Source organism: Bubalus kerabau, chromosome 2 (genome assembly GCF_029407905.1).
Source record: "Bubalus kerabau isolate K-KA32 ecotype Philippines breed swamp buffalo chromosome 2, PCC_UOA_SB_1v2, whole genome shotgun sequence".
NCBI lineage: Eukaryota > Metazoa > Chordata > Mammalia > Artiodactyla > Bovidae > Bubalus > Bubalus kerabau.
In genome coordinates this window covers 120,416,964-120,444,461 of record NC_073625.1, presented here as the reverse complement: position 1 = coordinate 120,444,461, position 27,498 = coordinate 120,416,964, and the positions used below count along the sequence as shown (strand labels likewise).

At 39.1% G+C, this 27,498-nt stretch overlaps 1 protein-coding gene across 1 annotated transcript in view; it reads right to left on the bottom strand.

Annotated features, from left to right (window-relative positions):
- ATP13A4 (ATPase 13A4) overlaps positions 1 to 27,498 on the bottom strand; it is a 128,353-nt gene that overhangs the window by 4,810 nt on the left and 96,045 nt on the right. Inside the window, exons 19-30 of the mRNA XM_055570095.1 lie at positions 26,632 to 26,756; positions 25,010 to 25,173; positions 24,059 to 24,181; positions 22,539 to 22,618; positions 20,588 to 20,630; positions 20,083 to 20,192; positions 18,155 to 18,251; positions 16,769 to 16,841; positions 8,292 to 8,463; positions 7,423 to 7,616; positions 6,028 to 6,116; positions 2,449 to 2,529 (exon numbers count right to left, since the gene is read on the bottom strand). Coding sequence (XP_055426070.1) covers positions 2,449 to 2,529; positions 6,028 to 6,116; positions 7,423 to 7,616; positions 8,292 to 8,463; positions 16,769 to 16,841; positions 18,155 to 18,251; positions 20,083 to 20,192; positions 20,588 to 20,630; positions 22,539 to 22,618; positions 24,059 to 24,181; positions 25,010 to 25,173; positions 26,632 to 26,756 — 1,351 coding nt within the window. The remainder of the gene's footprint in view (positions 1 to 2,448; positions 2,530 to 6,027; positions 6,117 to 7,422; positions 7,617 to 8,291; positions 8,464 to 16,768; positions 16,842 to 18,154; positions 18,252 to 20,082; positions 20,193 to 20,587; positions 20,631 to 22,538; positions 22,619 to 24,058; positions 24,182 to 25,009; positions 25,174 to 26,631; positions 26,757 to 27,498) is intronic.

Below are 27,498 nucleotides of genomic sequence, written 5' to 3'. Positions count from 1 at the left end.
TAATTAAGGATATAAAGAGTAATAGAATAAGGATAGCTCAGTGAGGAAATTCAGTGGAGAAAAGAGGCTGAAATAAGGATAGCTCAGTGAGGAAATTCAGTGGAGAAAAGAGGCTGAATAATTCAGCCAGAAGGTGAGAGAAAGAACGACATGGGGAGACCAAGTTTTGGTGAACAAGGCCCGCACTTTATTTTTCAAAGTAGTTTTTATACCTTAAGTTATGCATAGAGGATAATGGGGGAAGGGGTAGAGTCATGCAGCAAGCCCGACTTTCTTACTGCAAACTTATCATATGCAAAAGCTTAGGTGATTTGCATCATCTTCTGGCCCGGAGGCCTGTTAACATTCTAAGACCCTTTCTTCAGAAAACTTACTTTTCTCTAAAGGTGATTGGTCAGGAGCCACCCTCCAAAAGCATTAGATACAGTTGCATTCCTACAGAGCAAAGGTGTGGTGGGCTATAACAAGAAAAAGCGTTAACTCAAGGGTCCCAGGTTACAAACATTAAAGCTACTACTTACACCAATTATATTAATCAATACACTGCCAGGGACACAGCAGGTAAGGGATATGGAGACTTAGCAGCAAACATTAGCCCAACAAGTGAAAATCCCTTCACCAATACAATTTCTAATCAATCTTTTAACTGCTCAAAGGAATCTGTGTTTAGATAGTTTAGAACATCTCATGCCTCTCACAGTTGGGAGGCTCTGAGCAATCACATGTGGCCCGAAAAACCTATTCAGGCAGGCTAGAGGATTTCCAAAGGAGTTTGTAGGTTGAAACACTGTCACACCCAGGAATTGTTAACTGGAGCTGTAAGCTAACTCTTTTTTCAGAGAGATGTAGTGGGGGACAGCCCCCGTAAAGTCAGAGGTGTAGGTGAAAACACAAAGCAAAAAGTAGGCAGACTCTGGTTTTGGGGGTAGATGTTCGAGAATTTCCAGGGGGACTCCTGAGGCTCGATCCCGCCTTTGCGTATGCCGAGCCTCCTTCCTCATGACCTTTGCCACGGGAGGAGTTCCTCACGCTGGCTCCTGGCAGTGATAGACTTCCAGTTGAACTATTCCAGATCCTGAAAGATGATGCTGTGGAAAGTGCTGCACTCAACATGCAATATGCACTCAATATGCAATATGCCGGCTCCCGGCAGACAATCTTTTTGCAACTCCTTAAGAGGATTCTCATGGTGATGCTCTTTGATTAATCTGGTGGCTTTGGGGACCGTATGGTTTAGCATAGGGCTCTTTACTGTGGTTCCTGAGTCAGCTGCATCAGAATGACCTGGCAACCTACTGGAAAAACTAAAACTTGTATTTACTGCAGACCTACCAAATCAGAAATGCTGGTGGCAGGGCTGGACAATCTGTGTTCTAACAAGCCCTCCAGGGAATTCTGATGCCCACTCAAGTTTGGGAGGCCCTGGTTTAGCATGTAGAGAGATGCTCCTTACCCTAATTCTGTGTTCTCTTCTGCCACCAGCTCCTGTGCAGCCTTCACTGTGCTCTGTAAAGAAGTCTCTGTGCTTACAAGACACTGCAGGGACGACAGGCCCCGGGGCCCCCAGCCCACCATGAATCCCCCCTCACTGGAACCATCCTGGGTTTGCGAGAGCAGGATGAGGACAGATGGAGTTTTATAGCTTATCCTTCTTCAAACCGGATGCCTTTTCTGGGGTGCAAACTGGATGCCTTAACTCTCCCCAAAAGAAAGCCTTAAGAACTGGAGACTTTGACAGCACTGAAGCAGCGAGTAAAGCACATAGTAAGGGAAAAGGGGGGCACCAGCTCATTTTACCGAGGAAATGGAGCATAAAGAATAAAAGTCAGGAAAAACTTACTGTGAATCTCATTTCCCATCTGTAAAGTAAAATGATCCAAGTTGTTCAGGGAAAGAAGCTAGACACAACAGGCCACATATCATATGATCCCCTTTCCATGGAATGACCAGAATAGGCCAATTCATAGAGACAGAAAGCAGACTAGTTGTTAGCAGGGGGTGAAGGAGGAAAAAGGGGAAATAATAAGCAACCACTAATGGGTATGAGATTTCTTTTGGGGTAATGAGAATGTTCTGGAATTAGAAAGTGGTGGTGGTTACACAACTCAGTGAACATACCAAAAAAACCACTGAACTGTACACTTTAAATAAGTGAATCTAATATATGTGACTGATATCTCAATTTCAAAAAATAAATTTAGTTGGCTCTCTATATGTGAATTTTAGATATGGATAAGACCTTACTCCATCCTCCCCAGCCCCACTTTACAGACAGGAAAACTAATGCCCTGTTTGGAATTCATCACAGGGAACCATCATTGCTCATGTTGCCAAGGAAGGGAGCCCCTTGCACTGCTGAACCTTTTTGGCTAAAGCTGTTCCTTTTTGGACTCCCAGAGAATGGCCTCCACCAACCCAACCAGGTATCAGCAACTCGAGGGCACTTACCTCCACCACAAGGGACACAATGAAATTGGAGCTCAGCATAATGACAATGTAGACCCTCCACAGGACAGGAGTGCAGAGCAGCTGGTGGGAGATGAAGTACAATCAGTTTGAAGACAAATCATGCTGCAAAAAGTTCATGCTGTTCATAGTGTACTTTTTCATAGGTTTCAAATTACATATGTAATAAGCCCATGCATAGACGTGTACGTTGTATTACATTTATATACATACATATACATTTTATATACATAAGTATGTCTATGTATCAATGCACCGAAAATATGGAAGTATTATACTCAATGATTCCAATAACTTGGGGACTGATTGTTGCTTTCTTTTATCTTTCTTCTTTCTTCTTTTTACCTCTCTGTAATTTCTAAATTTTCTAAAATAAATTTGGTTATTTTGCACACAAAAAAAATAGTAAAAGTGTTTTTTGGGGTTTTATTAAAATTTTTATTTATTTAGCTGCATTGAGTCTTAGTTGTAGTATGTGGAATCTAGTTCCTTGTCCAGAGATTGAACCCAGGCTCTCTGTACTGGGAGTACAGTCTTAGCCACTGGACCATCAGGGAAGTCCCCAAAGTGTTTCTTGTTTACTTGCTTTGTTTTGTTTTTATGAGGGAATACAGGAATGTGGCTCTACTCCCAGGAGATTCTGGGGGTACACCTGTCAAGCCTCTTCTCTGTGGTCTCATATCTCCCTTCAGCTGAGTTCTAGTTGGAGCCCTAAGTCAGGGCTTCCCCCTCAGGACCGTGCGTACAGCTTCCCAGGCTGTGTCATGACAAGGCTTCTCACCAATGCAGAAATCAGAGATGAAACAGGTTGTCACTACCTATCTTTTGCCCCTCTTTCTCTCTATCTTCCCTAACCCCTCCCCAGGCACATAATATTTACATATTCATGTTGAATGAATTAACAAATGAATGAATGAGTGAATGGAAGCCAAGTATACTCTTATGCACCTGGCGCTGCCTCAAACGCTGCCTTATACTTTGGTGAGGATAAAAGGTGTACAATTCTATGAAGGGCAGTGATATTAAAATTCAAAGTTCAAATCCATTTCAAGGAATTTCTCTTAGAGATATACATGGCTGAAATAATATATGTGTAAAGTTATTTTATTTGCTGGTAATAGTTAAAAATTAGAAGCAATTTAATGTTTGTCAATAGGGGACTCATATAAATTATGGTATACATAGATAGACATTGAAATACTACATTAGAATAAGATTGTTGCTAATATGCAACAATCACCAAAATATACTGTTACATGAAAGAGCGAAGTGCAGGATTGTGTGTGTGGTTGTGGAAGCCGTGAAAATGCTTCACCTGGATCTCCTGCTGCTTGGAGGACAAAAGGCAAACCCTCTAACTACCAGCATGCTTAGAATCTACCACCATACTCACTCGGTGACCACACTCTGCATGCATGGTCGGCTCAGAGTTAATAAGTGAGGACCCCAGGGCTTCTACCCACACTCATTCTTGTGAGACACCTCTGATGGGCAACTTTGGCTTGACTTTCCTGGAATTGTGCTGCAGTCTGAAACTTGACTCGTTCAGCTCACCTTCCATCTCTCTGTCCTTCAGAGGGATCAGACTCATATCATAGTGTGGCCCCCTCCCGCCTTCACTGGCTGCCTAATCCCCTCCCTCTATGGGTAATTTCTCCAACAACTTTCTTGTACATCTCATCTCACCTGGACATCTCCATATCAGACGATTTGGACAAATGTAATAGTTTGCTATTATTTGTGTAAAAATGTGGTAGAATATACCTTTAAGAAATGTATATATACATGTGTATAATACATATCCAAAAGTATGCAAAGTAAACTGGTGTTATAAGTTGTCTCCACAGAGAGGGAATGGTAACCCGGGAACAAGGATGACAAGGGAGATTTTCACGACGCAATTTCTCTAACTTTTGAATTTTAAACTATGAGAATGTTTTCTCTATTTTAAAAAAAAATTATGAATTTTTAAAAAAATGAGCAATAACTAGGTTGCAAAGCAGCATGATTCCATTTAAAATAAAATAAACTTCATAACTCAGTCAAATACACATTTATAATATATGAATTTTCAAAGATGGAAGGATCCACTCAATAATGTTATAATTTTCCTTACCTGCATAGTTTCATTTTATAAAATATATGCATAATTTTATGAAATAATAAAAAATTTATTTTAATGCGAGAAATAATTCTTTGCAGAATCTTTTGAAGTCATGCAAAAGAGTCTTCACTATTTTGTTGTTTCGTCACTAAATTGTTTCTAACTCTTTGAGATCCCATAGACTGTAGCCTACCAGGCTCCTCTGTCCATGGGATTTCCCAGGCAAGAATACTGGAACGGGTTGCCATTTCCTTCTCCAGGAGATCTTCCTGACCCAGGGATCAAACCTGTGTCTCCTGCATTGGCAGACAAATTCTTTACCGCTGAGCCACCAGGGAAACCCCCTTATTATTAAAGAGTATAACTAAATTCAACATGTCCCAAGCTGTAATTTCTACAGGATTAAGGAATTTTAACTCACTTACAAGGCTGGTAGGCAAAGACCATTTATCTCCATGAGTACCTAGTCTAGTTCATGAATACAATTGCACTGTTAGCTACAGTAATACAATTATAAAAATGAAAAACTGAATGTAGATATTAGCATATAAGTCAGATGTCACTGTGGGCTTGTGAAGGTGTTGCTGGTTTTGAATGCACTGTGTATTTCAAAGGTTTGTCTACATTTAGGAACCTGATCTACAATGATCAGTCATCAGGTGTTGCCATTATGTACCATTCACTACGCCAGGCACTGGACATACAAGAATGAATAAGATGGGATGTTGGCCCTCATGAAACTTATCTTTGAGATGGAGAAGCAGACAGGAAATTTTGCAAAGAACTAAAAGCTCAGTTCCTTTTATCATCTCTTCTGTATTCTATTTATTGGTCTAAAAGACATTTATTAATGGTTAACTTCTAATTCAAAAGAAGAAAAAGTTATAATAAATCAAAATATACATTTTCCCTGGCTTGACTATGTAAAATTTCTGTCTCTTATAGAGTTCCAAAGTTGTCTCAAAATTACAAAATGTAAGAGAGTTCTTGAGATAAGATATGGATCTTTGAAAAGTTTTGAATACGTTTAAGTATGTACATACAGAAAAACATGTTTTTAAGATGTTTTAAAAAGATGTAAATACAGATTTGAGAACTAACCCCAAAATTGTTACAGGCAAAACTGTTTAAACAGCTTCAAAACAAAACCATTTAGGAAAAATTCTCTCACATTTGAAAAAGGAAATGTATAAATGGGATTTCCAATCTTACAGGGATCTTTTAAAGGTAAAGTGTTCAATGTTTTTTAGATACTTGAAGTCAAGACTAAACAGAATTTCATCTCCTGACTAGTTTAAATTAAAAAAATGAATAAATTCAGCATTCTTTTTAATCCTCCCATCTCAAAAGAATAATAGGTGTCACGAATCCATGTCAATTGCAATTGCAGCCCAGTTTTTGAAGTCAGGGTTTTATATAACTATAAAATATCACCATATCCCAGAGATAAGACTTACATCCAGGCACCTATATAATTCTGGAATATCAGCAAATAGAATGAATAGACACACACTCAGCTGTACGACCAGCACAAGGACAAATATATCTGAGGAAATAAGAATACAAGTTATCATTTAGAGAAATCTAAGTAGAAAGTCTCACATCCATTGACAGACATATACTGATTAACACTGATTAGATTTACTTGATTTCTTCATCCAAATAAGCATAATAGATGAAAAGTACTCATTTCTATGAAATGGGTCTCACTTCTACAATTTTTTGCATGCCCTTGAGTTAAGTGGAAATTTTAGCATGCTTGCTATATGTTTTAATTAATAAAAATGGGAGATAACAACATACTGGGTAATATTGACAAAATATGTTTTCAATAAATGCCTTGGGGATATCCAAGTATCCAAGTCTCTTTAATGCAAATCATTTGCAAATACAAATCCTTTTCTGGAAAAAGGGAGGGCTGTAAATAAACAGAACAGCAGCAGCAGGAAATGTTTAAATTGCAGGCATGTGGAGGTCAGCATTCCACGGGTTCCCCACCCCAAGAAGAGCAAAATAACTTTCTCTGAACAGATTTATATGAGGATATTGATTCTTCAAATTGTGCTTCTAAATTTTCCCACTTAGAGAGGGAGTGATGCTATATAAATATATGTCTCTTACCAGATCACTCACGTCTCCTAACATGCTCCCTCACTCCCAGCCCAGACTGTAAGAAGATGAGAGGTACTTTGGTCATCAGCCTCAACCATCTATAGTCAAGATCTCCCAGGCTGAACCTGCTCCCAGAACTGCCAATCACACAGACCACCTGTACTGTACATGTCATAGACATGTCCAATTGAGTGCTGTAATCCTTCTTCTCACATCCTCTGAGATGAATTCTGATAAGCAGAGAATTAAATGCGTCTTCCCAACTGATGGTAAAGAATCTGCCTGCCAGTGCAGGAGATGCAAGAGATGCAGTTTTGATCCCTGGGTCAGGAAGATCCCATGGAGAAGGAAATGGCAGCCCACTCCAGTATTCTTACCAAGCATATCCCATGCACAGGGGAGCCTGATGGGCTACAGTTCACGGGGTTTTACAGAGTCAGACATGACTGAGCACACACGCACAAGGTTCCCAATTCAGAGTAATCCCATGAAAAGATACCTAGAGACATTTCTAGTGAGGGGAAGAGGTGGATTAAGAAATTCTAGCATTTTATGCAGCTGTGACGGAGGTGGCAAAGGACCAGGAGATGAGGCTGCATGTGTTTACAGAGCCCTGGAGTGGAAGTCAGAAGACCCTAGATGAGCACCAACTCTGAACTGCACCTTGAGCGAGCCAGGCATGTCTGTTCTCCTCTCCAAAGAATGAGCTCTCTCCTCTGATTCGCTATAATTCTACTCACAGTTTTTGTATGTGGGCTGCCTAAATGGTTTTCCTTTAGAGAAGACAAGAGCCACAATGATGCAGTTGATTGTTCCCAAGAACCATATAGTAGTGTTCTCAAAACTTGTGAAGACACCATTAGTTCCATTCTTTACTGGAGCAGTTGGAGAAATGGTTAACTTTGAAATGGTGTCATTTTGCACTGTGCAGGCACTAAAAAGGAAACCAAAAAGGCTAATGAAGTGAGATGACAAGCCCTTCTGAAGCATATGTATTTACACGACTCTGTGCCCCCCAAGGCTTCTATAATTGCCTACACTTTGGGAAAGAATACACTGAAAAGTACAACAGGAAGAAATAAGCATGTGTAGATCTATATTTTGGGTAGATGAATAAATGATAGATAGATAAACAGGTTCAAAAAGTTACTTATTCAATAAATTGGGCATGAATCATGTAGTAAACCTATGTGGGAGGAAAAGATGTAAGTCATGACTCTTTCCTCTGTTTGCTTAAGATTTCTGAACATTTACAAGAAGGATGACTGTACAATTGATTGTCCAACAGGCACAGATTTCAATAGGAAAGGAAAAAATTTAACCATTTCATTGAATTATCAAGCTTAAAATAGGGCTGCCTAGCTAAACTATAATGTATGCTCACCTTAGATATAAAAGATGGTCATAGTTCAATATCATACAAAATGAGTAAAGAGAAATACCAATGAATGAAGCCACCAAACAGTGCTACAGAGACACACTCTGTGTGCCAAGGGCATTAAGGAAGCCAAAACCTTTAACAGAATGAAGATCCATTTGCCTCTCGACACATGGGCCAGATGATGTTTGATAGAAATTGGAATGCGAGAATCTAAGGCTGTGATCTTACCTGTGTATCCCCAAGGAATACCAAGGCTGCCTCTGAACCAGAATGAAGCCCACAATGTGCATGGCAAGGCTGAGAAGAATGTTGAGAATCACGGAGAGCAGCAGAGGTGGGGAGATCAGCCGTCCTGCTGGTCTGAAAGGCACCAGCTTGGGATAGGCACCATTCAAATTCACTACAAAATAAATTCAGGTTTTATATGGTATATGACAAGAGGCAATTTTTGTATTTTTCATCAGAAGTATGGTATAACTTCTTGGTCCCACATATTTAAAGAAACCGACAAATTGGAATATATCACAAACAGAAGGAATAAAACAATGAATGCATGCAAACTTAAGTCATATGAGGAATTCTTGAAAGAGAAGACATAGAACAACCACAAGATACCTTTTTTCCCCCCTAATGAATAGGCAAACTATTAAATTATAGATGAGGAAGTGATGAAATGAGCACTCTCATATACTGCTTGTGGAAACATAAATTGACACAAAAATACCTTCTGCAGGGCAATTTGGCAATAAATATGAAGAGACTGAAAAATGTTCATAACTTGTGACATAACTATTCCACTTCTGGAAATTTATCCTAAAGCTAAAAACATAGAGATGTAGGAAGATGTTCACCACAGCATTGTTTACAATAAATTGTGGTACATCTCTACAATGAAACAACATGTAATCACTAAGAAGTAGTGCTTTCAAATGCTAATAGCAAAACAAGGCATGACATTAGCAAAATGGCAGATTAGGTGGTTCCAAGATCTCATCCATCCACAGAAACATTGAAAGACAAAAGGAAGGTGTCAGGACCAGCCTTGTCAGAACTCTGAAAAACAGACAAAAGTCTCCAGCAAGCAAGCAGATGCTGAATCAAGAAAAAGATAGCTTAAAAATGAGAGGAAAGCTTTGTGCCATTTTCTACTTGCCCTTGCCCCACTCCCTCCTTAGTTTACTGGCAACCTTGAACAAGGTTGTCTGCATTCCCAGCAGGGGATCCTGGTCCCTGGTTACAGAAGGGAAAAGCAAACTTTATAGACAAGTAATTACGTGTGTCGGCTCTAACCTGTCTGGGGACTACCTGAGGACTGTGCAAGGTGTTCGTCTCTCTTTCATCTGATACAAAACTTAGTAAAGGCAGAAAAGCAGCATATACTCCTTGAAAACATTGTAAAGCTAACAAGCTACCCACAGTCACAGGGAGCAAAAAATTGCAGTTGAGACATGAAATAACCATTTGTGGCTTAGAAAGAAAAGTTAAGGAGCATTTATTTGGAAAATTATAGTATTCAAAAGTACTTGTGCCTTTGGAGAATGTAGAAAGTCATGTGCATGCCAAAATGAATGGTCAGGAAAGAAAAGACCCTAAGGTTTTAACCCTGAATAATCACTCAACTCAGCACAAGCTTGGTAATGTGTTGAAGTGCCTCAATACAGAACCAGTCTGCAATACTGAGAGAGGTATTTCTTTGTTCATGTCATGGGATTCAACTCATGGATATTTCCATCAAAATATTAGTTGAACAAAAGCTAAAGCAATAGAGATTGTATTGACCACATGTGACAACTGATCCAAATCTTTGAAAAAATAGTTCAGAAAAGTTACTAAATAAATGGACTACTACAGCCATCAAAAAGCAGCAAAACAAAAAACATCAAGACCTAGGGAAGGGAAAGAATCTGATTCCTGAGTTACAACATTAGAATATTTAATGGAATAAGATAAACTGACAAATTATTTCTGAGAAAGCCCAAACATTGGACTTACTGGGAAAAGACTCTAAAATAACTGTCTTTAATATGCTTAAAAAACTAAACAAAGTCAGTCAAATAATATATGAACAAAAGGAGGGTATTAATAGAAATTTTAAAATGAAGCAAAAAGACATTCTTTTTAAAGAACCCTTTGTAATAACTTCTCTTTATTGACATACTCATTTTTGACATCAGTAAAGGTAATTACTTAGACAAATATAAAATCCGATATTATTCCAATTTTGTCTTTTAACCTCATTTTTTATTCCTACATTATCTAAAAGACAAATGCAAAAAAAATTAAAAATAAAAGACAAATGCATAGAAATAATTATATATGTATGTTATTGAGCACAAAATGGATAAAGATTTAATTTGTAATAACCATATAAAAGGAGACAGAGCTATAAAGCAGGAGTTTTTGCCTGCTACTAATGTTAATGTACCTATTCAACTAGATTGTCATACATTTAGCTTATTACATGTAATCCCCACAATTATATATTATGTAATAAAAGATCTACAGTTAGCATCACACTCAAGGGTGAAAGATTGAGAACTTTCCCCTTAAGATCAGGCAGGAAACAAAGATGCCCACGTTCACCATTGTTATTCAACACTGCATTGGAAATTCTATCTAAAGCAATTAGAGAAGAAAAATAGATAAAAGCCACTCAAACTGAATGAAAGAAGTAAAACAATCTCTACTCACAGGTGATATGATCCTATATTTTGGATATCCCAAAGAATCCACATGAAAACTACTAAAGTTAAAAAATGAATTCATATGTAAAGTTTAAAAATAAAATAAAATTAAAAAAATAAAAATAAATAAATAAAATTAAAAAAAAAAATGAATTCAGCTATGTTGCATGATCAACACAATAAAAAAAATCAATTGTGTTTCAACACATCAACATAAATGGATAAACAAGATGTGATATATACATATATATAATGGAATACTATTCAGCCATAAAAAGAATGAAGTTCTAATGCATGCTACAACATAGGTGATATGAAAGTATTATGTTGAGATAAGCCAGAAACAAAGGGACACATATTGAATGGTTCAACTTATTTGAAACATTTTGAATTGGCAAACGAGACAGTGAGTAGAGCAGAGGTTATGAGAGACTGGATAGAAGGGCAATATGAATTATTTCTTATTAGGTAAAGAGCTTCTGTTCAGGATGATGCAAAATGAGAAATAGATAGTGGTGATGATTGAACACTGTTGTGAAGGTAATTAATGTACCTGAATTGTATACTTAAAATGATGAAAATGGCAACTTTTATATTATGTATAATTTAATACAATCAAAAAGGTTGAAAATATTTAATGACATTAAAAAGTGGGCATAAAGGTAAACAAAAAGAATCAAGATGCAAAATAATATAGGAAACATAATTCAAATACATGTATATGTATAGACATATATATGAAGGAAATATGTCAAAATGCCTCCATTGGTTAGCTCTGGATAGTAGAATATAGGTGGATTTCATCTTTGTTATATCTTGTAATGTTTTCCATTTTATTTTCACAATGAATTATATTAATTAATTATATTAATCAATCATAAAAACATTAAAGAGTCAAGTATATTTATCAAAAAATAGATAAAAATCTGGAAATGTTTGTTATGGGCAAGAGAAGAATCACAAAAGAAAATGAGAGCTGTTTTCAAATATCTGAAGGACTATTTCGGCAGAAAAATCAGATTATTCTCTGTCTTCCCAAATGGCAGAACTGAGAACTGAGATGGGTGAAAGTTATAGAGAGACAGAGCTGACTTGATGTGAAGGATTACTCTGTTAACAGTAAGGACTGTCCAAGAATGTTCTTATGGTAGATTTAACAAATATTTAATGAGCTCCTCTGACGTGTCAGGCACTGTCAGAAGTACTGGGAATACAGCAGTGATCAGGGTAGATCAGGTGCTATTCTCATGCAGTGTACACACTGAGAGAAGAAAAGCAGGCAAAAACAGATACAAACAGAGATTAATGCCATAATTTCAGATTGCAGAAAGTAGCATGAAAATAACAAAGCAGAATGAGTGATGGAGAATAACTGGCTTGGTCACTGTTTAAATGACCTTTCTGAGGTGGTGACATTTAAGCTAAGATCTGACTCTAAAGAAAAAGCCAAAGCCATAGGCAGTTCTACTGGGAGAGTATTTTAGGCAAAGAAAATAGCAAAAAAAAAAAAAAAAAGATGCTGAGGTGACCACAGTTGGCAATGTTCACAAGACAGAAAAACCAGGGTGTCTAGAACAAGGACCTGAGTTGCAATATGGTTAGAGGTGAATTTAGAGAAGTAGGCAGGAGCTGACTCTTGTAAGATTTCAGACTTGGTGGAAATAGAAAGGATGACAACAAAATTTACATGTAAAAAAAGTAACACTTTTACTATTGTGTAAAAGGTAAATTGGGGTGAAGAGAAAGCAGCGAGAGTGTGCTTTCAATCACAAATCAATTGTGAGGGTTATCACGGAAATCCTTAAGTGAGGTGACATGGCTTTGTGACAGTAGCTACACTGGGGATGGCGAGCAAGGAGGCAGGATATTTTTTGGAGGCAGAGGCAACAGGAATTGCAGATATATTATATGTAAAGGTGAAGAAAAAAGGAAAATTAAGGATGACTCTGGGTCTTCAATTTGAACAACTTGCTAGATTGTGGTATTATTTTAATAGAATGTAGATTTCACAAGGAAAAGAATTTTTATTTTTTTTCCACTGAAGTATTTTAATTGCCTACTACAGTAAGTAGTACAAACCAGATACTCAGTAAATATTTAATAATTTGTTGACTCTCAGGTCTGATGAAATAAAATGTTCTGTTTGGGCCTCTGAAGTCTCCATACTGTTAAATAGCTAAGATTAGATGCTTAGCAGCTGCATTTCCAGAGCTTGGGATAGACATCAAGGCTAGAGACACAAATTTGGGATTCATCATATGGGTGACATTAAATTCATAGACTTGGCTGAAATCACTTTGGGGATGATGTAGATTGAAAAGACAAGAGAACCTAAGAACACGCAAGCCTTGGAACACTCTGAAAGTCAGAGCACAGGTAGGTGGCACAGTGGTAAAGAATCTGCCTGCCTATGCAGGGTATGCAGGAGATGCAAGTTTGATCCCTGGGTCAGGAAGATCCCCTGGAATAGGAAATAGAGACCTCCTCCAGTATTCTTGCCTGGGAAATTCCATGGACAGAGGAGCCCGGCAGGCTACAGTCCATGGGGTTGCAAAGAGTTGGACACGACTAAGCGCACATAAACACACACACACACATGCTTAAAGAAGCAGAGGCCAGCTAAAGAAATGGGGAAGCTGTATTCTTTAAAGCGACAGATGATTCAGAGTAAGTGGCATCACAAAAACCAAGAGAAGAAACCTTTTAAAGAAGGAGAGTGCTGTTGAGAGATTCAAGTACAATGAGGAAAGAGAAGTGATCAGTATTGTTGACAGCAAGGAAGTCCTTGGTGGACTTGACAAGAGCAGTGTTGGGGAAGTGGCAGCAGAGGTGTGAATAGTACACAATGGTTGCTCTCCTTGAGTATGTTCTCTGAAAGCAGAGCTTTTGAACAAATTTTTTTAATGATGAGTTGGTGTGATAGCTGTTAATATGATGATGAGAAGGTATTAGAGGAAATAGTGGAAATAGTGTGAAAGCAAGACCAGGAGTCACGTGGAAGAGGCAATCTAAGACTGGTACATCTTTTTAAATGAAGTATAGTTGATTTACAGTGTTGTGTTAGCTAGTACAGCAAAGTGGTTCAGTTATACACACACACATACACATATACATTTAAAATTCTTTTCCATTATATGTTATTATAAGATATTGAGTATAGCTCCCTGTGCTATACAGTAGGCCCCCACTGTTTACCTACTTCACATACAATAGTGTGTATATTCTGGTATTTTTGAATGTATGAGTAATGTGGACCCTCCCAGCCAGTGGTGGCTAGAGCCGCTCATACAAGACCACAAGAGCCAACTGTGGCGAAGTTCAAAAGTCAGTTATTAAACACAGTCATTATTAAAAGAAAATTATATAAAAGAGCAAGTAAATAAATATCTTAAAAACAAAGATAATGAATACTCAAAACTGACAACGTCGTAAAGATTTTACTACAATGGCACCCCACTCCAGTACTCTTGCCTGGAAAATCCCATGGATGGAGGAGCCTGGTAGGCTGCAGTCCATGGGGTCGCTAAGAGTCGGACACGACTGAGCGACTTCACTTTCACTTTTCACTTTCATGCATTGGAGAAGGAAATGGCAACCCACTCCAGTGTTCTTGCCTGGAGAATCCCAGGGACGGGGGAGCCTGGTGGGCTGCCGTCTCTGGGGTCGCACAGTGTCGGACACGACTGAAGCGACTTAGCAGCAGCTGCAGCAGCAGCGTTATCATTGTTCTTGAAGTTAACAATGGAGATTGAACTTAAAAGTGTGTCACATCTGTAGCCATTACATCATGAACAATTGTTTTTTAACTGAGGAAATATCCTTCCAGTTTTCAAGAATTGTTAGTCAAATTAGCAAATGAGTTGCTCACATGACTGATGGGATGTGATTAAAGTTTAATCACATGATGATTAAAGTTTAATCACATGATGATTAAAGTTTCACCATAAGGCTTTGTTGTTTTGCTCATTCAGGAAAAGAAAAACATCAACCAACTATTGATGGTTGATAAACCATCAAGAGTTTATCATCAACTAAATATCATCAACCATCACATTGAAACTATTTCAGTCATCAATCACAACTGTATAGTGACTAAGGATACAAGATTTTGATGAAACTCAGTTAAAGCATTCTGTGAGAATCAACGGGTTAAATGGAATTTGCAAGAAAGAGTAATGTATATTTTATTATTATTTGTTAATTGTTCACTACTTATTTTTCTTTTTAGTAAAGCTCATAGTAAACTTAAATGCAGAGAAGGCAATGGCACCCCACTCCAGTACTCTTGCTTGGAAAATCCCATGGACGGAGGAGCCTGGTGGGCTGCAGCCCATGGGGTCTCAAGGAGTCGGACACGACTGAGCGATGTCACTTTCACTTTTCACTTTCCTGCATTGCAGAAGGAAATGGCAACCCACTCCAGTGTTCTTGCCTGGAGAATCCCAGGGATGGCGGAGCCTGGTGGGCTGCCGTCTATGGGGTCTCACAGAGTCGGACACGACTGAAGCGACTTAGCAGCAGCAGCAGCAAACTTATATGCATGAAAGTGATAGTCCCTCAGTTGTGTCTGATTCTTTGCAACCCCATGAACTGTAGCCCACCAGGCTCCTCTGTCCATGGAATTCTCTAAGCAAGAATACTGGAGTGGGTAGCCATTCCCTTCTCCAGGGGATCTTCCAGAGCCAGGGAGCAAACCTCCATCTCCTTTATTGCAAGCAGATTCTTTACTGCCTGAGCCTCCAGGGAAGCCCAAACTTATATGCATATGCATATGCATATGTGTGTGTGTGTGTGTGTGTGTGTGTGTGTGTGTATACATGAAGTGAAGTGAAAGTCACTCAGTCGAGTCTGACTCTTTACGACCCCATGGTCTATACAGTCCATAGAATTCTCCAGGCCAGAATACTGGAGTGGATAGCCTTTCCCTTCTCCAGGGAATCTTCGCAACCCAGGGATCCAACCCAGGTCTCCCTCATTGCTGGCAGATTCTTTACTGGCTGAGCCACAAGGGAAGCCCAAATATATACATGTATATATACAATTTTTGAGGAGCTGGTTGTTAAATATTTGCCAGGAAACCACTGCCTCCCACCAAGCAGCAGCACAGGTTCAGAATCCAAATCCATTCCATTGAATGTTAGAATCTGACTGATTGAAACAAAATGACGGTAGCGTTAGAGATGGCAGTGGACAAATTTGGTCTACTCAACTACTTGGGAAGTTTGACAATAAAGGGGACAGCAGTTTATGGTGGATTTTGGGTCATGGAAGAGCTTCTTAAAGAAAGAAGATACAAAAATATATATGTATACACTGACTGGAATGATCAAGTAGACCAAAGAAAAGTTGATGGTGGAAAAAAAGATTTTTTACAGAAACAAAATCCTTTAGGAGGTAGGGACAGGTAGGATTAAAAGTACAAGTGGAACTGGTGGCATTCATAAGTGACAGAGAAAAGCAGAGAATATGGTCAAGATGATGGTTAGTGGTCAGGTTGGGAAAAAATTCTCACATCAGGGAAACTGGGGAGACAATTCACATATTATTGATAGTTGGAGGTGGTGGGTGAGAGTAGCATAATGGCAAGATTACATTTAATCTCCGTTCTAAATCCTGAGAGGCTAGGATTGGAAATGGAAACCATGAAAGCCATTTAGCTTCTATAAATTGGGCACATTTGGACCATAACTATACTTAAAAGCACATGGAAAACAGTATTCCTGATTTTCAAAGTGCTTTTTTTCATTTTAAATGTTTAGCGACCCTTTATAGAAGCTCTATATTTTGTGGAAAACAGTAAAATAACTAGCCAGCTTTTCCTTGGATAACACTTTCTTTCAACGCTTAAAACTGAAGATTCTGTTTCCTCTTTCTCTCCCTGCAGACTATATCCCTTTGAGAACAAGCCACGCATCACTGCTGCTATAGCGACTGCCTCTCATGGTGGACCAACCCTACAGGGAGAGAGCGACACAGGTGCAGGGGAGCATCTCCGAGAAGAAAATTTAAAAGATGTCTTACTTGTTACACCAATAATAGTTGTAATGGCCAGATCCTGGAACAGAAACTGGTTATTTGAAAGGTTGTTTGTCTCCTGAAAATAAAAATGAAAGTGGCTCAAAAAAAGTTAGAACCTTCTGGATGAAATGTGATATAAACTGCCTCATTTTCTCACGGCAACATAGGATTTTCAATTAGAAGACCAAGGCGATATGGTCAGGGGCGTGGTCATGTCAGCAAGAGTATCAAAGACAAGCCCGTGAACTTCTCCCTAATCAGTAGGGACACCGCTGTGTGCTTTCTGGGCTGGGCCTTTGAACATCTTTATCACTCCTTGTTGAGGGGAACACCTCACTCTACCAGATTCATCTCTTCTCTCTGTTCTACTTGTTATCAGAAAGATTGGAGTTTGGTCTGGCACAACAAAATAGGACTTTCTAAATGGTAAATGAGAAATGGGGTGATCTTACCTAAATTTCATCAAGGGAAAATAAGAATAACTAAACCCATGATTTGCATTCTCGGGTGTAGAAAGTCCTGATAAAGCATGCTGATATTCTTAAGAAAAAAATATTCAGGTATTATTGATTTCAAGGAACTTGCTTCCTTGCCCCCCAACCCCTTCATGAAAAGGCAATAATGATTACCCATTATTTCTACTTTTGGCTCTACTTTTGAGGATAATGAGTTACTGGGATTCCAAAATATGGCCAGATTTCTGTAACCAGCCTCTGCTTTTTCAGCCCATTCATCAGTGAAAGGGAAAGGAGTTATATAATCTGAAAACAACAGAAGTAAAACCTTCAACCCAGGAGCAAGAGGGTAAGACATAGAGGTGAATCTGGATACCTTCAGCACGAGTGGAATTCCCTTTCTCAGGGTTAGTCAATAGAAGAAGCCTGTAGGTTGATTTCACAAACAGATATGTCTTTTCTTCTTTGATATTTTGTTAAATAATAAGAGCTATCACAAGATCTATGTACTTTGGGGGATATGATATGCCTATTTTCAAATCCCTATATTCAAGGAATCAGTGATATGCTGCTTTGTACTAACTCATGAAAGTCAATTGCTAAATTTTCAGGAATTTAGTAAGTTAGTTGTTGTGTGTGCTTAGTCGCTCAGTCATGCCCGACTCTTTGCGACCCTATGGACCATAGTACATCAGGCTCCTCTGTCCATGGAATTCTCCAGGCAAGAATACTGGAGTGGGTTGCCATTCCCTTCTCCAGGGGATCTTCCCAATTGAACCCTATCTCTCACATTGCAGGCGGACTCTTTACTGTCTGAGTCGCCAAAGAAGCCTGAAATATACTATTTGCACTCTTTCTTTAAAAGGCATTGCAGATTGAAAGTGACCACTACTTTTAGCTCTCACTAACCAAGAGACTAGGTCCCAAGTCATACCCAGTAGAGCAGCAGAACACCAACATATTGAATCATGCTGTACAAAGCCATGTACTTAAACATGCAAAATGAGGTGACGAGAGCTGCACGGCCTTCCCTGCATGAGAAAAAAAATGAGAAAGTAATGAAATGAAAATCACAGGAGGAAATGAGGTCAGTTATCCTGTGCTGTTCAGCTGAGCTCAGAAGAAATCAAAGCCTGATAATTTGATTGTTTGTCTAACAGACTGGACAGTATTAAGTCAGTGGGAATCAGTGGTCAGTATGCTAGATTTTCAATGAAGACTAATTCCAGTCCAAGGTCCACCAGCCTTTGGTCGAGCTTTGAAGCCCAGATATGGAGTTACTTTGGTCCTGTCTATGAGCATTATTTCAGCTCCGAGTCAGGAGACTTGAGAAATAGTCCCAGAGTTCATAATTATTCACTAATGTGACTTGGAAGTTCATTTTCCTCCTCTTGGTCACAGTTTTCTTCATCCGTGAACTAAGGAATTTAAATAAGATTGCAGGTTTGGGGGCTATTTTCATGCTCCAGGTGCTAAAGGGGTTTGGCAAACATCTCATTCAAATTTCATTTGGCAGTCCCAACTTTTTCTAAAACTGAACTAAAATAATATGCACACTCAAATAAGGCTTGCATCCAACTTAAAGAGGCTGGAATCAATGAGCATGTTCATTTGTGTTACTGTTGATTGATTTTGAGTAAATGGTATAAATTTAAAGCTTAAAATAGATTACTTATCAAATATCACTTTTATCTGGGAAAACAAAGAAGAATTTAAATTTACTTCTGGTTGGAATAGTTTCCTGGGATTCCAAAATCTGATCCTCAAATCAAACATTTTCCTGTATCAGGGTTTTGCTGCTGTAGTTAACTCCACCTAGAAGGTAGTTTTTCCTCCTCCCTCACCTCCTGAGAAAGGCGCCCTGACACAACCACATCTGAAGAAATTGATTCCATCACCTGAGCTATCTCATGACTTTTCACACTACTCCTGATTTATCTGTGTATGTGTTATTGTCTGGCTTCTTCATCAGAAGAAAGCTTTGTGAGATCAAGGAATGTTTGATTTATTTGCTTCTGGATTCCCAGGGCCTCCAACAGTTCTGGGTACTGAGTCCCTGCTTTATAAATATTTGTCGAGTGCATGAATACATTTTTTAAATGGGGAGGAGCTAATCAAAACATTACTTTAATGTAGTGGAAAGAGTATGACATTTGTACATAAAACATATTGAAGCAAAATTAATTCTAATACAATCTTCAATCTTATATGGCAGTGAGCTTGGCTACATGAAGTTCTCAGAGTCTCAGGTTCTTTGTTTGTAAAAGAAATAATGACCATCCCTACAATTCCAGGCTGGCACTTCATAAACTGTAAACACATACTAGTTATAATAACCAAAAGCAGCCACAATGCTCACCATCTCTATTCAAACAAAATGCAACAGAAGTACATATTCTGGAATGGGGGAGGAGAACGAAGCACAAGGGAAACTGTAGTAGAAGCAGCAAAGATGAATAAATATTCTGGAAACCGGGGATAGGAAGGATATTCCAAAGAAGTTTAAAGACACAAGAGGAAAGGAAGACAGATAGGGAGGAGAGGGTTTCTGTAAATCCTTCATTAAGAAAGTATCTAAGGAGATATAGTCAAAAAAATACTAAGAGTATGACTACCATTTTCAAAGCAGCAGCAAGTTCCAGATTCCAATCTTCTAAAAATAATCTATTCAGTGGTTTTTATTAGAAATGCCACTGCTTTCCCAGGAGGTAAATCCACCCCAAAGTAGAATCTTTGCTTTCTCCCACAAAGCACCCTTTCCACCCAGGGACACACATTTCCCCTGTTTTTTGCAGAATAAAGGGATCTACACCTAAAAGTCAAGAGAGGTTAAAACAATGCTGGAGCAAAGTACCTACTTACTTGATAAGGTGAGGTACACATTCAATGTTTGGAGTTTTGGAGGTGAAAGGTGAAGCCACAGATGCCTCCTGCTCTGATAAAGAGACGCCCACATGAGCCATTTTCAAAGCCTGAAAGCAAAGAGTCAGCTTACTGTCTACTCACATACATCTCTCCTGAGGCTGCATAAGAAAGGCTAGTTAATCTGGCCACAAGGTGGCTTGTAGGCCCAAGCTCTGGCCAGAAGATGATTATACTTTGCTCTGCCTACCACATAAGAAAGGATGTCACTCCGACACCTAGCCAAAGAAGTTCAGGCTCTGGAGCCAAATTCTACTCCATTCAGTCCATTCTGGTCATTGAGTCATTTTGTGGCTCTGGTCCAAACCTTCCCAAATCCTCCCTATCAGTTTCTCCATCAAGAGGAATGGAGATGGTACATAACCCCAGAGATGCTATCTCTTATTGGTCTTGGAGCAAATACAGTTGAGGGCAAGACGATGGCCCCCCACTGGCAGCTACTTACCCCACAGTCATTGGCTCCATCACCACACATACCTACAAAGTAACTAAAAGGGAACAAAGTGTCAATTGTAGAGGAGATCAAAGCAATCTTACTACTAATTGTTCTAATTAAAAAGATGAAATAAACTTTATTACTTAAGACTCAAACTTATTTATTTTAAGGGAGTTTCCCTAACAGTCTGGTTTGACCAAAAGTAGAGTTTGACTCAGCAGTTCCTGAATGGATTATGAAAACCAACATAGTCGTCCTAAGTCCAGGTGCTTCAAGGAGACCCTGCACTTCACTATCTAGGAGGCAACTCTGTCAGCTGTAAAACAGGAAGTTCATCATTATATGACAGCATGGCATGGTGGGAAGGGCACAGGGTTTGAAACCAGGAGATCTAGATCTTTGACCTGATAACTTTCCATTTTGACTATCATTCATCTCCCCTACAAAGCATTATGAGTATTCAGTGAGGTGGGGCATTCTAAAATGATAAATAAAAATTAGTTGTTGGTAATGTTTAGTCACCGGAGAGGAAATCCACTGTGTCAGCAGTCACTTGAGTGACTCAAAAATGGGCTGCCAGGATCAAAAGCTGAAGAAACAAAATATATCTCTATTTCAGGATAGATTTTCAAGGCTGAATGGACACTGCTATCTTGAATTGTTGATGAAGATAGTCTGCTTTTTAAGGTAGGAGCAATCTGACAGTGTTTGCACAATTTGCGGTACTTCTCTTCCACACTGCTACCTAAGACAACGAGTTTACTGCAGAGGTTTTCGGCCATGTTCAGAAGAGAGGACTGTTTGCCCTGTCAGTGACTGAATCAAGTGCACAGGAGCGGGAGTTGTGTGGGTGTGGTCCAGTACCAGAGGCAGAGAAAGCCTCAGAGACTCCATGGAGTTCCATTAACAGGAAATAAAGGATCCCACATGATGGGATTCTGTTAATGGAGACACTTTGTATTAAGAGTATCTTTCTAATTTAGGATGGACAAGATTCTTTGCATAAGAATGGTTTAATATTTCAGGGTTATGTGAATCTCTCTCTTGTTATAGGAGTCCCCCATATATCATAACGATAAAAATAATTTGTAAAAATAAAGTGTACATTTTCATTGTACCTTCAGAAGTCAAGTTCAAATGACCTTTCAGAGTTATTTCTTGTGCCCCTTATGTTCTAGTTCAGTGGGATTCTCAATTCTGGATGCAAAATTGACTTATGAAAGGAACTTTTAGAATGTCCAAGCACCCACATGAGTAACTGAATCAGAATCTCTAGATGGTGGTGTCCTGGTATTGCTAATTTTTCAAAGCTCCTGAGGTGACTGTCATGAGTAGCCACATTAAGAACCCTGCCCTGGACTTCCTTGGTGGTCCAGAGCTAAGACTCTGCACTCCCAATGCAGGGGACCTGGGTTAGATCCATGGTCAGGGAACTAGAACCCATAGGCTGCAACGAAGACCTAAAATCCTGTGTGCTACAACTAAGACCTGGCCCAGCCAGATATATAAATGTTTAAAATATAAAAATAAAAGAGGAGGGGACATATGTATACCTATGGCTGATTCATGTTGATTTTTGGCAGTGAAAGTGAAAGTCGCTCAGTCGTGTCCGACTCTTTGCGACCCTATGGACTATTCAGCCCATGGAATTCTCCAGGCCAGAATACTGGATTGGGTAGCCTTTCCCTTCTCCAGGGGATCTTCCCAACCCAGAGATCCAACCCAGGTCTCCCGCATTGCAGGCAGATTCTTTACCAGCTGAGCCACAAGGGAAGCCAATTCTGCAAAGCAATTATCCTTCAATTAAAAATAGTAATAAATTTAAATTTTAAAAGAAAAGAAAGAAATTATAAAACAAACAAACACTGCCTTAAACAACTGAGTGACTTCCTGTACCTCTTACTTTCCCCCTGTTATGCCTGTATGCACTTTACACTACCTGAATTGGTAAAGAACCTACTCTAGTTTCTGAAATTCTTCCACCAGACTGGATTTCTGCCCTGGAGACATTCTTGCAAAGATGGTTCCATTCATCAGTATCTGTAAAAAACGCAAAAGGGAAACGTTTTAATCATGTCAGCTGGTCATACCTGAAATAACTGATGGCATTCAGAACATTGACTGGTTAATGATATCCATGAGTGAGAAAACAGTGTTTCTAAGAAGTCTTCCTTCGGATTTTAAGACAGATATTGAGACTTTGGTCATCAGGTTAGTGATCAGGAAGACTAAAATCAGTAAAGATGACTACTTAATAGACAGAGTTGAAGAAAACAATGACCTATAAGAATTTAACTCAGCTGCCATGGAGATTGCGGTCCTGAAAAATCGGGAGCTTAATAGAACCTTAAACCAGTAGAGTATGAGAAACTGCAAGATAAAATGATGTCAGGATCCCAAAAGAAGGAAAGGAGGCAACTGCTTTTTGGAAAACTCATTTGAATCTAGCAGAAAAACAACCTCGTGATGACAGAGTGATTATCTGTAGCCTTCGACTTAGCCATACTATCTGGGCTTGACCAATTGTGAGACTCAGGTGATATCTCCAACCTGATTTGGCTTATGAAACATTCATTGATTGTTGTATAAAAACCTCTACCAGTTCCATCAACCTGAGCTCCATCCAACAGAGTCTAAATTCTTCTGTTACAGCTGTACGCTCCCTGCTCCTCTTGGCAGTAAACTCAGCTTAGAGTTCACTCAGTTTAAGTCTTCATTCTTTTTTTTCTTAAACAGTACCCAAGATAATGAGCAATTGAATGCAAATAAATCATTTTGCTTTACTATGGACATAATCCTCCTCTAGTTTGTTCAGAAGTTTTATATATATAACTTAACAGCCCCCACTATGGGTTTAAGTTTGACACTCTTTTGTATAGAGATTCTCTATCAAAAGCCTAGTGGAATTCCTCTATTCTTGGTCTGCCTTGCTGTGTTGCTTCAGTTGTGTCCGACTCTGTGCAACCCCATGGACTATAGCCCATCAGGCTCCTCTGTCCATGGGATTCGCCAGGCAACAATACTGGAGTGGGTTGCTATTTCCTTCTCCAGAAGATCCTCCTGATCTAGGGATCGAACTCACCTCTCTTAAGTCTCCTGCATTGGCAGGAGGGTTCTCTACCACTAGTACCACCTGGGAAGCCCCATCCTTGGCCTACCTTCCTGCATAAGCTGGATTCCACTATACTGTGAGACCCCCTCAATCATGGCAGTATAGTGACAGCTACCTCAAAGCAATCTTATCACTTGAGAAATCACCAATGCTTTAATCCTACAGTTGATGGATAATTGGTTAATCAAGTTTACTTATTTTAAATCTAGCACAAAATTAAACAGTGACCTCTGCAAAACTATCTGCTTTCCTTAAGATACATTCTGTAGGTATAGCTAACCTAGTTAAAGGTTTGAAATCACTTACTATTGTGCTCTTTGACATTGTTAGCATCTTTACCAGGAGATAGGTACCATGTTAGAACTTACCTTTGGCAGTAGGCTACTGAAATGTTGACTTATAACCTGGAAGGATTTTCCATTTAGAGCAAAATGGTAACTTCCTTCTTTGCTATTATCAGAGATTTCTTCCCTGATATTAATGTAACTGTCCTGCAAAGCAAGACACAGTTATTTTAGACTTGATAAGGTGGTTAGGATCACAAGCATATCTAAGCAAAAGCAACTATGACAGTCTGGGGTCTCTCTTTAAAAGTCACACTCCAGCCTTGTTTCCTCAGAGAAGCACTTTCTCTTTGCTGGATCAATCTTTGCACATCAACGGCCTCTAGTGAACAGGAGGATAACTAACACTCATGTCCTGTCCGCATCCTGATTTGATCTCAGTGAGTCCCAGAGAAAAGCACATTTCACACATTTTAAGTGTAAAATATGAAAGCATTGCAGCTTAATAAATCTCTTCCTGAAGTGAAAACTTTCCTTTCCTTTTTTTTTTTTTTTTGCTAGCAGAATTAATATTGTTTCACAAGGACACAATAGAGATAGGATACTGACAAGATTGGGGATAAATGAATAAACTTTTTTCCCCCATCTTGAAGACATGGTCTGATTTTCCAGTGCACACAGCAGTGTCTCTCCTAGGGACTAAATCCACTTTGAACTCAATGGGATAGCTGGCTAGCAAGGGGAAAAAGGGAAATAGATTTGCAGTCTCACTTACTATATTCTTTCTAAAGACTTTTTTAAGTTTAATAGAATGTATTATTTCCAGCATCCAGGAAAACACCATACTTTAAAACTCAGTATGAATGATATGGTAAAGTGATATAGTTGAGTGCTTTGAACTGCATACATGTTAGACATCTGAAGAAGTATGTTGACCCCAGGTCACAGGCACACCTCTGCCAGTCAAAGCTGCTCAGAGGCCAACACCGTGTGATGAGTTAGGTCATACGGCAGAAGGTCTGATTGTAGGTATACCTGATTCCCGTATGCAATGTGTTTCTTCTCTTCCAGTAGTTTCCAAGAAATAGATGCTGATGAGGACCCCGTTGTTTCATTTGCTTCAATGAGAATGACTTTCTGGCTTTCAGAAACCATTCCAGACTTTCTGGCCACTGTTATTGCAGTCTGAAGATTGTCACCTAGAAGAAAGGAAGAGTACCCCAAAATGGGATTGAAGAGACAGAACCAATTCATGCAGAGCCTGGAAAACTATGTATAAATACTTATAAACTGTGTAAAACTATATATAAAATGATGTGTAAACATAAAAATATATAACTGAATCACTGCTGTACACCTGAAACTAACACAGCATTGTAAGTCAACTATACTCCAATAAAAACTTTTAAAGAAAGACTCTAACCCAAACTTCCTATACCTAGGCAAGACACCACTCCCTTGTCAAAGCCAAGAAAGATATTTCAGGGTATATAATAGATCAGAAAGCATATCTCCCTTTCACCTCATCCAAAGACAATTCTTCAGAAAAATTACAAACAAGCAAGGGAAGAAGCAGGACAGAAATTTCAATATGAGGAAAGAGGTGAAGAGGGAAGGTTGTGAGCCATGAGTTCTTACTTCTACATAAATCTAACTGGTTAAAAATAGATTCTGAGAATCCATACAATAATTGTTAAATAAAAATTTTGAAATGGAAGAGCCATAATATAAGGGGAATTCTAGTAAGTAGTAAATTAAATCAGCAACACCTAGAAGTTGGACTGAGGGGCTCAGAAAGGAGAGGGTAAAAGTGATCCAAAAATCTCTTGGTTTGGAGGGGCGGGTAGCGGAGGGGGATAGAGAAGTACCATAGGGGAGGTGAAGGTACACTTGAGTCCCCAACATAGAACTGAGTTCAAGGGCAGTAGGGTCGAGAGAGAATTCTTTGGTGGGGAAAGACTGTATCTTGATGCCACAATTCATAGAGCTAAACGCATCTGACTTTGAGAGCAGAGAAAGGGAAGGCAACACACACTCAAAAAATGTAAATACTTAAGGAACTCATTGACTCTCCACTCAGAAGCATTCATTAGGAAATTTTACACATTTCTCTTGCGTGATCCCGTCTCATCATTCCCTTGTTTGTGATTTGGGGTTTGAGAGTGAGACTAGAGGGACATTTCATAATTTCCAGAATCATAGATCTCATTTGATGGGCCTTCAGCATAGTGTACAGACTACGCTGACTGAGCATTCTTCTTCTCTGAATATTTAACAATGAAATCAACATCTCTGCGTGGCTTAAGACTTCTTATTCAAGTGTTATTTCGAAAGTCCCCTCTCAGAAGGAACACCTCATCTAAAGTAGCCGGTCAGACACACTTAACCACATCAGCCTGTTTTGTTTTACGTAGCTTGTAACACTTATTGTTAGCTGTTTATTTGATTTGATTGATTGGCTGATTTTCTATCTTAACCCACGTGAGTGAAAACTCAGTGAGAACAGTAACTTTGCCTTTCTTGTTGCCCATCTCCAGCATCTAGAATGGTGCCTGGCCCATATTAGGGAGTCAAAAAGATTTGCTACTTTTTGAGAGAACTATGTCTATTTCTGCATCAATTTCTTCCTGTTTTCACCCACGTATTTTGTTCTATACCTGTGATCATCACAGTCCTTATCCGGGCTGAGATAAGCTCTTCAAGGACAGATTTTGTCTCTTCCTTCAGTCGATTCTCCAAGATCAGCAGTCCCAGAAATATCAGGTCTGATTCTACCTGGTCCCTGGAAGTGTATGAATGATTGAACAGAAATCACCCATTATAGTCTTTCTTACAGGAAGCAAAACAAAAACAATGACAGATATCGTCCTCTCAGAGTGGTCTCTACTCACTCATTCACGCACCATTGCTGAGGCCCTGAATATGTGCAGGAACCTTCCAGAAAAAAGACAAGAGAGGGCACAAGGATATGGAGACATTTGCTCTGATGGAATTGAGAGGAAGAGAGGGTGCTTATTCAGTACATGATTCACTTTAATCTTGGTAGAGAATGAATAAAATAACCACAAAATTGTCTTCCATCTGATGGGGTGATTTTTGTCACCTCACCTGTTAGCAACCACCAGAGAGAAGTTCTAGCCCTGGTACAAAACATCATGAAAAGTAAGTGCAGCACAGAAAAATAAAATAAAACACTAGTTTCTCTAGAAATCAAAGCTATCATCAATACTGTTTTGGTCCCAAGAGACATGAGGCCATAGTCTTAAAAAGAGCCCTTCCTTTGAAACCAAGCTTCTCTCTCTCTCTCCCTTTCTCTCTGTGTGTGTGTCTCTCTCAGTGGGTAGCGTTGCTCTTCTACATAAAGTGTGACTGTTTCTGCAAACAAATGAATTCTCTCAGGCTCCTGCCCATCACGAGAACATTTCCAAGACATTCCACAGGACTAAGTGCAGGGGAGTACATCTGGGGTTGGGGTTTCAGTGATTCTTCCATGATTCATTTATTTGAGACCCAGATACGTCTAG